Raw genomic sequence first — 12,467 nt, 5'->3', positions numbered from 1 at the left:
AAATATTTTCTGTTCACACCTTTCCATAACGGAGGGGCCCTAGGGACCAAAGCCTCTTTGGAATTGTACTAATTTTAATGGTATAACTGAGTCGAGTGCTCAGTGGGAAGATGGCCACAAAAGCAGCGTGACTAAACTGTCGGGCCTGGCCATTCAGCCGTACTGTGGTTGTGATTTGAAAGTCCCAAACCTCTTATTGGACTAATTAGACCATATGTTCTGCCAGTTCATCCTCAATCTCATGTTATTATCCTGTAGCTTCCCACTTGAGGGTTAGAAAGAAACACGTGGTATCTAACTACTAAACTGAAGTAGGATAACTTCTATTTAGTCACGAAACTTATCCAGAGGGTTCTCATAAGAGACCTGACATTGATAGTCAAATAGAACCTCAAATTTAAGTATCTTTGGGGCTACTTTTTATAAAGTTAAAGCTTTACTTTGGCCATAACCCATTTGCTTAACCCACAGTTAAGCAATTGTCACAGAAAGGAAATCATCATGATTGTCTTGAAATGTTTTGTGGGGAGTGTGTACTTGATGGAATTTTATTAAAACATTTCTCTAAGTAAAACAAAGAGAAATGCTACTTAGGAGTGACCTTTGAAAGAATGATGCTTTAGGAGATGTTACTGGTTTACATAGTAACTTGAAAAATGATATCAATTCTCTGCAGAACACTCCTAATCCTGGCACTTACCACTTGAAAACTTTTATTGAAGAATCACTGTTAAATCCAGTGATAGCAACCTACAATTTTAAAAATGAAGGAAGGAAAAAACCACCTCTTTTGCAAAGAAATGATCCGGTGCTGAATGACCTTCCCCAGTACAGGCCTCCTGACTTCTTGGACTTGTTAAAGAAGCAAGTGGCCACTTACTCATTTAAGGACAAACCGCGGTCAAGCCCCAGCATGCTGGTTTACAGAGATCAGGTAAAGTACTAGTAGCAGTTGGCTTTGTGTAGGAAAGCTGTCAAGAGGCCCAGAGGAATATATTCTGTATACTTAGATTGTATCTTCTGCAGGAGAAATTGAAAATCTATAGGATGCCTTATTTCTTCCAGAAATCAAACAAAGCATGCTTCACTTGCAAATATGTCCAGCAAGATGTTTCCCTTCTCAGCCTAACGTGGACATGGGAAATTTTTTTTGCCTTGCTGGGAACTCTTGGTAGGATTCCCCTGACTTGGGGTCTTATCTATGATGGGGCCATGCTTCTGGTCTCTTCAAGCAGTTGATATGGTATGTCCTCTTTTTTTAAAGAGAAAACTGCCTTTCAGTGAGTAGTCCTCATATTAGAGTGTGAATATGACTATACACCATAGGAAAACTTTTGCAAGAATTTCTTGCAGAAATGAGCATTGTGATATCAGAAGAGTCAGGTTGTACTCTAAGCTCTACCAGTTCATGCATCACATTAAGGATACTGAGCACTGCTTCTTACAGCCCTGGGCTAGGTTCTGTAAAGGGAAGATGTTCCTGACTTAGAAATATTTAAGTAACAATACAAGAGCAAATAGATCAAGTGCTGAGATAAATGGTGTAGCAGGAAAGGCCTAGAGAGAGCTCAGTGAAGGTGGGATTGAAAGGCTAGAACGCTCCCTGGATTGAGTAGGACTGAAGTTGGACCTTGGATAATATATAACATTCCTGTGGCCCTTAATAATTTACCGTGAGCTTCCATGTATATTCTGTTAGTAGTTCTTCCCAGGCATTCTGAAATAGGCAAGATGGATGTCACCCCCATTTTACAGATGAGAAAACTGAGGTGAATAGGGATGAAGAAACTGGTTACGAGGTGCATAGCTTATAAAGAAGGCAGTGCTTTTTTATGGTTGACCCAATTTTATTTTGTTATTATTTTTTATTAAAGTATCGTTAGATAGCATCACCGACTCAAGGAAATGGATTTGAGCAAACTCCAGGAGACAGTGAAGAACAAGGAAGCCTGGCGTGCTTCAGTCTATGGGGTTGCGAGGTCTCAGACATGACTCCGTGACTGAACGACATAGTTGGGTTACAGTGTTGTGTTAGTTTCAGATGGGCAGCAGATGACTCAGTTACACACATATATATCAGTTCAGTTCAATCACTCAGTCGGGTCTGACTCTTTGTAATCCCATGGCCTGCAGCATGTTAGGTTTCCCTGCCCATCACCAACACCCGGAGCTTGCTCAAACTCATGTCCATCAAGTCGGTGATGCCATCCAGCCATCTCATCCTCTGTCGTCCCCGTCTCCTGCCTTCAATCTTTCCCAGCATCAGGGTCTTTTCCAATGAGTCAGTTCTTTGCATCAGGTGGCCAAAGTATTGGAGTTTCAGCTTATATATATATATAAATAATTCAGCTTATATATATATATACAGATATATATATTCAGCTTATATATATCTATAAATATATATATTTATAGATATATCTATTCTTTTTCAGATTCTTTTCTCTTATAGATTATTACAAAATATTGAGTATAGTTCCCTGTACTATAGGTCCTTGTTTAGTTCTCTATTTTATATATAATATTGTGTATATGTTAATCCCAAACCCCTAATTTACCCCTCCCTTCCTAGCTGTCCCCTTTGGTAACCGTAAGTTTGTTTTCCATGTTTGTGGGTCTGTTTCTGTTCTATAAATAAGTTTATTTGTATAGGCAAGCTGTACTTGTAACGAAGGGCTTCTGAGCCCCAGTTTGGTGCTGTTTCCAGTCTACTTTGTGCCTCTGGCCTTGAATGAGGGGCAGGGTTTCAGGGGGTGGAACCCAAAGGAGGCATTTGACAAGAAGGGTAGAGTTGAGACATGGACGTTGTCATTTGGGACTTTGGGCCTTAATATCTTCTATTTATAAAGGAGCTAATAATATGTATCAGTCTTTACAACCTTATTGGGATAATGTGATCATAATCTGAGACGATGCATTGCCACTTGGAGGTTGAATTGAATGGAAGGGGTTGTGGTTATTAGAATGGACAAGAAATCTTCAGCAAAATGAACCCATGTTGTGTCCAAGCAATGAACCCTTCCTAGGGCTTTGCAAATTATGGCTTTGAAACAGGACAGAATGATAAATGTTCACAGGGTAAATCTTATCCTGTTCGGTTCAGTGGATGAATACAAGCACTGAATTATACATAGACTTTTATGGCTTGGTATCAGGTAACCAGGCGACATGTGAAATCGTCTTGGCCACCTCCTATGCAAAAATCATTCTTCCTCAGCCTCCTCCACCATTTACTTCACTTCTGCTTCCTTTCTTCTGACTTTTTTGGGTTTCTGAGGGTAGACACAGGCCCACTGCTGAGAGAAGAAAAAATAGATGGTTGGTATTAGGCAAAATTTAATGCATTAAAAGACCATAAGAATTTGGCTTATCCAGAGGGATGGATAAAATGTTCTAAAAATTCTTTCTTTTCTTTCTCCTCTCTCTTCCACCTCCCAGAAAGGCTTGACCTCCAGAAACTAGAAGAATTAAATGTTTTCCTAATTTTATATTTCAAAGGTATATGATAATATATTCACAAGAGGAGAGAGATTCAGATGTAACCCTGTTTACTTGCCAGTCAAATTCATAATTCTGATTTTTTAATGGCAGAACTCAGTAAAACAGTCATTTGAATTCAAGGTAGATACAGTATACATTATTGTTGTTTACTAAGATCAGCATTCTCAAGCTTCATAATTCTTAATAGAATAGTCTTGTTATACCTCATTAATGCTGTTCTTTATTTGTAAGAAAGTTTTTGCTATTTTTAACACCTTTATTCTGAAGCATATGATTCAACTGGAGAATCTGTATGGAAGAATCATATGTGTGTTTATATTTATATTTTAACGTGTGTGTCTGTGCATGGTGGTTGTTCAATCGCTCAGTTGTGTCCGACTCTTGGAACACCATGGACTGTAGCCTGCCAGGCTCCTCTGTCCATGGGATTTCCCAGGCAAGAATACTGGAGTGGCTTCCCATTTCCTTCTCCAAGGAATCTTCCCAACCCAGAAATTGAACCCACGTCTCCTGCATTTCAGGCAGTCTTCTGCATTGCAAGTGGGTTCTTTACTGCTGAGTCACTAGGGAAGCCCATGTCTGTGTATATATACTCATCTATAGCTGGCTCTTTCCAAAGAGTATTTGATATGGACCTAAAGTTTTTACAATCATTTTTTTTTCTTATCAGAGAAATAGTATGTTTTTATTTTAGAACGTATATTCAAATATTCAAAAGTGGGACCATTTCTCTACAGTATGTGGTTTTATGACCTGATTTTCCCCAGTGTTGCTAACCCCTGGGTTACTTACTCTACCTTATTTGTGGATAATTTTAGCTCCTTTGCTCCCTGGCACTCTTTCCACTACTCCTGTCATAATTTCAGTACATTCAGAGATGATGATTTTTCCAACAATCTGGCTTCTCAGTGTTTTGAACTCTTCTTCACTTCAGCCACTCACTCCTTAGATTTTTTTCAACACCAATCATTTCAGCCATCCATAATTTCAGTTGCATGCATTGTACTGTGATCACTGTCCCCAGATCTTCTGCCTTGCTCACTCTGGCATACCCAACCTCAACAATTTTTCTGTTCCCCCAGTCTACAATCCATTGATCCTGCTGTTACTGGAAAAATGGGTTTGCCTCTTGGTGGATGTTGAACCAAAAGATACAGCCAAGCCAAAGAGCAGAGAAGGAAGGATTAACTTGCTGCTGCTCTCAAGGCCTCAAATCATTGTCATCCCTTGGGTGTCCCCACCATCCACAGGCTCTGGACCAGCTTGTGCAAGTGTGTGCATGTGCGTGCAGCATGTGTCTGTCCAAGACCCTATCTGCTTACACTACCACCTTTCATTGCCTTTCAACTTGCTGATATTTTCCTTCCTTTCAAAGCTTAAGTTCCATAGTTAATCATTAGAGTTACTCCCTGCACACAACCTCAATTCCTTGGCCTCTTGATGCTTCATCTTACTTGTTTGGCAAAGTCACAACCCTGGTCAGATCGCTCTGTGAACTTGGATCCTGCATTTGTGTAGCTGAATGACTAGTCTCATTTTCAGTTCTTTACCACCCATGGGTACAGAATTGTTGTTGTTCAGTCCCTAATCTGTTTACTCTCCCATTCTCCTGAGGTAGGTTTCTCTCACATCTTTCTTCTTTCCGAATCCTAAACACCTCCTCCTCAATCCTCATTCTTTTTTTCTCTTCTCAGCCTGTTGGCTTGTTCAGCCCCTCCTTCCTGCCGTCTTCCATTTGGAGGCCCAGGCATGCATACCTCTTCCCCATCTGCTCTCACTTCCTGCTGATCTGATTTAGTCTCAAGGCTTTGAACACCAGCTGTTTGTTTGTGATTTCCAAATGTATATCTCCTATCCAGACTTCTCTGTTGAACTCCAGGCTTGTATATCCAGTTGTTGTTTTGACTTCTCTGTTTTATGTCAAATTCAGGGTTTCTCACCCTTGGCTCTGTTGACTTTTTGGACAGGATAATTCTTTGTGGTAGGGGGCAGTCCTATGCTTGTAGGATGTTTAACAGCATTTCAGGATAATTAGATGCCAATTAGCAGCCCCCGCTCCCAGTTGTTCTTCTCTGGTGGCTTAGACAGTAAAAAATCTGCTCTACAATGCAGGAGACCTAGGTTCAATCCCTGGGTTGGGAAGATCCCCTGGAGGAGGGCATGGCAACCCACTCCAGTATTCTTGCCTGGAGAATGCCCATGGATAGAGAAGCCTGGTGGGCTACAGTCCATGGGGTTGCAAAGAGTTGGACACGACTGAGCGACTAAGCATACCTCCCAGTTGCAACAACCAAAACTGTCTTCAGACATTGTTCAAATGTCCCCTGGGGAAGGAGGGAACTAAAAAAAAAAAACCAAAAACACTTCTGATTGAGACCCTCTAGATTTACTCTTTGTAACAGTGGGTGTGATCTCAGAGTGGCTCTTTTCAGGGCCAGCAGGTTGACGGTGAACTGGCTTCATCTGTGACCTCAACTCTTGTGTCTCCCCTCATTCTGGTCCTGACCAATGGTCTATTCCGGGCTGCTTCTTGAATTTGCTACTCCCGATCCAACCTCATGTCTTTGCGATGGATCTTCCTTCATCTGGAATGCTCTTATCACAGATATCCATGTGACTTATTCCCTCTCCATCTTCAAATCTTTGTTCAAGGGTCACTTTCTCAATGAGCCTCATTTAAATTGGCCATCTGACACCCCTGACCTTTCCTGCCTTCCTCTTTTGTTTCCTTAGAACCTAGAGCCATCAGTATACTATATTATTTATTTACAGTTTGCATTTATTATTTGTTGTCTGCCTTCTCCCATGAGAGTAAAGCTTTATAGATGGCCTGAATACTTATCTGTTTTGTTCACTGTTAGGTTTTTGCCTCTAGAATAGTGTCTGATTGGTTAATATTTGTTGAATGCATGAAATGAATTGATTGCTCGTATTTCTGAAATCTGACTGGGCCTTCATCATTTTGTTTCCCTGGATGTGTGATTATCTTTGGCTCTGCATTGTTCATTGCCCCTGAAAGGTTGTTTCCATGGATTCCCTAAGATGAAAGTGTTTTTCTTCCAGAGAAAGTTTGGTTTTGGTTTCTGCTAATATTTAGGGTGGTGCCACTTGAAATACACTGCTTATATATTCTTGGGTCACTCTAGTGATGGGAATTTGGACCAGAATCCATGAAAGGAACCAGCCCACAGTTACACTCTTTCAAGGATGGGTTTCTCCCTGTTGTCTCAATTCTGCTTGGCACCAAGACATGTCTTTCTGTACTCCCCTTAGCATTGGGGTGAGGTGGGAGGGTGGCTTTCAGGAAACTCCCTTTTAGGGCGTCCAGTTTCTGTGGGTAGGACTCCCAATAGATCACCATCATTGATGATCCAGGCTTTGGCCTCTGGATTCTTCTAGGGTTCTAAAGTTCACTCAAATCCAGGTCTTTTCCTCTGCTGAGTTTAGTCTGGACCAACTTAAGTCCTCTGAGCAAAACTAGGCCATTTGTATCTCTGGTTTCTTGCTATCTCTTGGTTTTGTTGTTGTTCAGTTGCTCAGTTGTGTCTGACTCTTTTGTGACCCCATGAACTATAGCACTCCAGGCTCGTCAGTCCCTGGGACTCTCCAGGCAAGAAAGCTGGAGTGGGTTTCCATGCCTTTCTCCAGGGGATCTTCCTGACCCATGGATAGAACCTGAGTCTCTGATGTCTCCTGTCTTGGCAGGTGGATTCTTTACCTCTTGGTGTGGGGATCTTATATTCCTTATGACTTTATTATCAGTTTCATTTCTTGTCAAAAGCTCTTGTTTATTTTGTATATTTTGTCCCTCATTTCTAGTAGTTGTCTACAGCGGGAAGGTTCATCATCCAAATAACCTAGCCTGCCAATAGCAGAAACCAGAACTTTGCATTTTTCTTTGAAATATATTTTGAATCTTTTCCATGCATCATGATGCAAAGAAATGGAAAGATAGCCCATGTTCATTGTTCAGAAGAGTTAATATAGTTAAAATGTCTGTACTACCCAGATCAATCTATAGATTTAATATAATACCTGTCAAAACACCCATGACTTTTTTTTTTTACATAACTAGAACATAATCCTAAAATTTATATGGAACCACAAAAGACCCTGAATAGGGAAAGCAATCTTGAGGCAAAACAACAAAGCCAGAGTTATCACCCTCTCTGATTTCAGACTATACTACAAAGTTACAGTGATCAAAACAGCATAGTAATGGTATAGATAAATGGGACAGAATAGAGAGCCCAGAAATAAAACCGTGCCTTTACGGTTAATTAAGTTACAACAAAGGATGCAAGAATGTACAGTGGGAAAAAGACTGTCTCTTTAGTATTGCTGCTGGGAAAACTGGACAACTACGTGTGAAAGAATGAAATTAGAGCATTTTCCTACGTCATCCTAATGAGTAGGGTTGGATTTTTTAATTTATCCCAATTTTCTGACCTTGTTGGAATTGGTATAACACAACTGAATTACATATCCACACTAATAGCTTCCTGTCTTTTTCTATGACTCCAAGCTACTGCAGGATTTCTGAGTGCCTAATCAGCATGGATTGAAACATTAATTAACTAGGATCAGCTATTTTTATGGGCATATTGTCTAGATTCTCTGAGCCTTACATTACAAGTGAGGAATGAAGAAGCATATGCAGGAATTAGAGTAAAATGTACTTACTGTATATAAATGCATGCATGAAAACATGCATTACATATATGCACAAGGGAGCCATCCAGATAGTTTGCAACATGTTCAGCAATGCACAGAGAAGCAATCTCTTGTGTAAGGCAGCTGAGTATTTAAGACTTCCTGGAAAAGTCAGTCCTCTCTCAGCCATATTAAATAGCAAAGAATGGCCAATGCCAAGTAAAGTAGGACAAATAAAGAAGCTGTGGATAACCAGTATTCCTTCTAGAGTAAGGCTAAGAGTTTTTCCATGATTGCTTCCTTGAAAAAAATCTTATGCAATTGCTGAGTATAGATGAATAAACAGTGGCTTTAAAGTTTTTTTTTTTTCCCCTCACTTTTCAGTTCTCTTTCTTCCTTCTCCTCCTGTATATGTGTATATAATGTGCCTGAGTGGGAGAGAGAGGGAGCAGAGAGCGAGGTGCATGAAGCATACATTCACAGTGTAAAGTAAATAGAAAGCAAACACCTGTGTCATCGTCATCAAAATCAAGAAGTAGAATGCTGTGCCCCCCAAGAAAGCCCCCTGCTTAAAATGCATGTCTATGCTTCCAGCATATAATAATAATAATAATAAATACCTATGTTCCCTAGGTGTTTATTCTGTCAAGTGAGCAATGAACAATGCACAGGTGCATTAGGACATTGTGTCTATTTCATCATAAAATTTGTATTTACTGTTATTATCACTGAATCCACAGAAAATGCCTCTGCAGTCAAAATTCTGTGTTAATATGTGAAAGATAGCTGTAGGATCAGATACAACAGGTGAACTTACTACATGAGGCAGATAACACCAGGATATGAACGTCTCGTTTCCAACAAGAGCAGTATTGTATTTTTAAATCTGATTTTAAATTAATAGGGGTGGAAGAAGAATGCCCGTTTTGAGCAGGATTCAACTCCTCCCTGCCAACTCCTGGAACACAGGAAGTTCCCGTCTGTCTTCCCCTGGCTTCTCATTCTCTTTCTTTTTCTCCATCCCTCCCTTCACAGAGCCCACTAGCTATGCTTACCAGTTCCTAATTCTCCCTTGCTTCTCTTACTGTGGGCTGACATCCACAGACCCAGGGATAATGGAGCTATCCAGGCAGTTTGTAACAAGTTTCACAGTGGGCAGAGAGACAGTCCATTCCACAACGTTCTTCCTTCTTAGAATCTCCCCCTTGCCCCCGTTAAGGGGTCTTACCTTTCTTAAAAGCATACTCAAATCTCACTGTCTTTACCATCTTTATATCACCCAGTTAGATTTATTTATTTATTTCTCCCCCCTACCCAGTTTTACTGAGGTATAACTGACAAATAAAACTGAACATATTTAAGGTGTACAACATGATTTGATATATGTATAAATTGTGAAATGATTACCACAGTCAAGTTAATTAACACATCGATCACCTCACACAGTTACCATTTTGTGTGTGAGTGTGTGTGTGTGTGTGATAAGAACACACAAGATCTACTCTCCTAGCAATTCTCAAGTGTGCAATACAGTATTATTAACTATAGTCACTATGCTGTGCATTATATCTCCAGAACTTATTTATCTTAATAATAAAGTTTGTACTTTTGACCAATGTTTCTCCGTTTCCCCCATCTGTCAGCTCCTGGAACCACCATTTTACCCTCTGTTTCTGAGTACAGCCCTTTCATATTCCACATGTAAGTGTTATAAAATGGTATTCGTCTTCCTCTGTTTGGCTTATTCGACTTAGAATAATGCTCTCCAGGTTCATCCATGTTGTTGCAAATACTAGGATTTCTTATTTTTAATGGCTGAACAATATAATATATACATTAAGGGACTATATATCACATTGTCATTATCCATTCATCCATGGATGGACACCTAGTTTATTTCCATAGCTCGGTTGTTGTGAATAATGCTGCAGTGAATGTGCAACTGAAGATATCTCTTCCAAATATTGATTTTGTTTCCTCTGGATATATACCCAGAAGTGGGACTGCTGGATGATATGGTAGTTTTGTTTTTGATTTTTGAAGAATCTCCACACTGTTTTCCATAATGGCCATACCATTTTATGTTTCCACCAAAGTGCACAGTTCAGTTTGTTTTGTTTTTTGCACGTGGATCTCCAGTCTCCCAGATACCATTTATTGAAGAGACTATAGCTTCCTTATTGTGTATTCTTGGTGCCCTTGTCAAAGGTTAGTTGACCATTTCTGTCTGGATTTATTTCTGGGCTCTGTATTTTGTTCCATTCGTCTATGTGTCTGTTTTTTGCTAGTATCATACTGTTTTGATTACTGTAGCTCTGCAGTATAGTTTGAAATCAGAATGTGTGATGCCTTCAGCTTTGTTCTTCTTTCTCAAGTTTGCTTTGATTATCTGGGGCCCTTTGTGGTTCTATATTGATTCTAGAGTTGTTTCTTCTATATCTTTGAAAAAATGCTGTTTTATGCTAGGGATTACACTGAATCTGTAGATGGCTTTGGATAATTTGGATATTTTAACAATATTAATTCTTTGAATCCATAACCATGGTATATCTTTCCATTTATTTGTGTCTTCAGCTTCTTTCATCAGTGTCTTATACTTTTCAGTGTACAGATCTTCCATCTACTTAGTCAGATTTATTCCTAACTATGTTATATTTTTGATGCTATTGTAAATGAGCTTGTTTTCTTAATTTTTTTTTAGCTTGTTCATTATTAGTGTATAAACTCAACTGATTTTTGTGTTGTTTTGTATGCTGCCGCTTTACTGATTTTGTCATTAGTTCAAACAGTTTTTTGGTGGAGTTCTTTGTTGTTTAGTTGCTAAGTTGTACCCCACTCTTTTGTGAACCCATGGGCTGTGGCTCACCAGTCTCCTCTGTCCACGTGATTTCCCAAGCAAGAATACTGGAGTGGGTTGCTATTTCCTTCTCCAACGGATCTTCCCAACCCAGGGATCAAACCTGCATGTCCTGTATTGGCAGGCAGATTCTTTACCACTAAGTCACCTGGGAAGCCCAGAGTTCTTTAGAGTATTTTATATGTAAGATTATGTCATCTGCAGACAGGGACAATTTTACTACTTCCTTTACAATTTGGATACCTTTTATTTCTTTTTCTTGCAGAATTATTTGCTAGGACTTCCAGTACTATGTTGAATAGGAATGGAGACATAGGCACCCCTATTCTGTTCCTGGACTTAGAGGAACAGCTTTTTAGTTTTTCACCACTGAGTATGTGATGTTAGCTATGCGTCACCCGTTTGGGTTAATCTCTCTCTATCCCCGAGATGTCCAGTCTTTAACTTTTAGTATTATAGTGTTTTATGTTAGAATTGTTTATGTATTATGAGAACATGGCCTGTATTTCCCACCACTCCTAGTAGTTCTTTACCAGCAGAGCATGCTCACTATTTTGTGGTCAATTGGATTTGTTGAATCAAGTATACTTAAAATGTGATTAATTGTATAGCATTTTTCTACATACCACTGCAGGTGTACTGTCATAAAATTCACCATGAAAAGTGAGTATCTGTTGAGTGTTTTGAAGCTCTACCTTTGAAAATATACCTTTTCCATTCTTAAAATAGAAAATAAATGATATAATGTTGGTATGGTCATAAAATAAATTATATGAATGATAGATAACAAAGTGAGTTTGAGACCTATGTTAATCTTTTATTGGTGTCCTTGTCTGTTCTGTGTAGTCAGTTAAGCTTTCACCAGGCCAATACGAGCTACTTCCTCCACCAGTTCCCAAGCAAGCTTCCAGGTAATTAAGTACTTATTAAGTTGCTTTTACTAATTTCACTCATGCCTTTCTATTTACATACTTAATAGCCAACACTAATGACTTTTAAACCTCATGTATGCCCATTATATTCAGATTAGCATTTTAAAATATTTAATAAGAATATGTTAAAGATCCTTACATTTAAAAATATGTTTGGAAAATCGTACCTTTTTTTTTAATATAGGAGCTTCGTATTTCGTTCTACGGTTCAAAGGTTTCCAACAGGCTGCTTCACTCCTGTAAGTATATTGATAGACCATAAACTCATGATGAATTTGATATTTAAAATAGGCAGTGATTCCTTTTGAGATGTCAAGATTAACATTTCACTCATCATAGTAGAAAGGCAATGAATGATTAATGTGTTGATTCAAGATATACTTAAAATATATCTGAAGATACAGCGGGGGTGGCAATGTAAGTAACACATTTGTAAAGTTATAGAAGAAAAGTAAAGGCTCTTTTACTTTATTTAGCTCTTGATTCACATGACCTTCTCATTGAGGTCATCCCTAGTCACTTGT

General features: G+C 39.1%; 1 protein-coding gene across 6 annotated transcripts in view; it reads left to right on the top strand.

The window, feature by feature from the left end:
• STPG4 (sperm-tail PG-rich repeat containing 4) overlaps positions 1 to 12,467 on the top strand; it is a 53,694-nt gene that overhangs the window by 6,967 nt on the left and 34,260 nt on the right. For all 6 annotated transcript variants that reach the window (XM_024999395.2, XM_010810022.4, XM_059891739.1 and 3 more), the window contains exons 3-5: positions 677 to 934; positions 11,858 to 11,922; positions 12,128 to 12,182. In XM_024999395.2, the coding sequence (XP_024855163.1) occupies positions 677 to 934; positions 11,858 to 11,922; positions 12,128 to 12,182 (378 nt within the window). The remainder of the gene's footprint in view (positions 1 to 676; positions 935 to 11,857; positions 11,923 to 12,127; positions 12,183 to 12,467) is intronic.

This window comes from Bos taurus, chromosome 11, assembly GCF_002263795.3.
Source record: "Bos taurus isolate L1 Dominette 01449 registration number 42190680 breed Hereford chromosome 11, ARS-UCD2.0, whole genome shotgun sequence".
Lineage (NCBI taxonomy): Eukaryota > Metazoa > Chordata > Mammalia > Artiodactyla > Bovidae > Bos > Bos taurus.
Note: the sequence above shows the minus strand (reverse complement) of the source record. Positions and strands in the feature narration are given on the sequence as shown.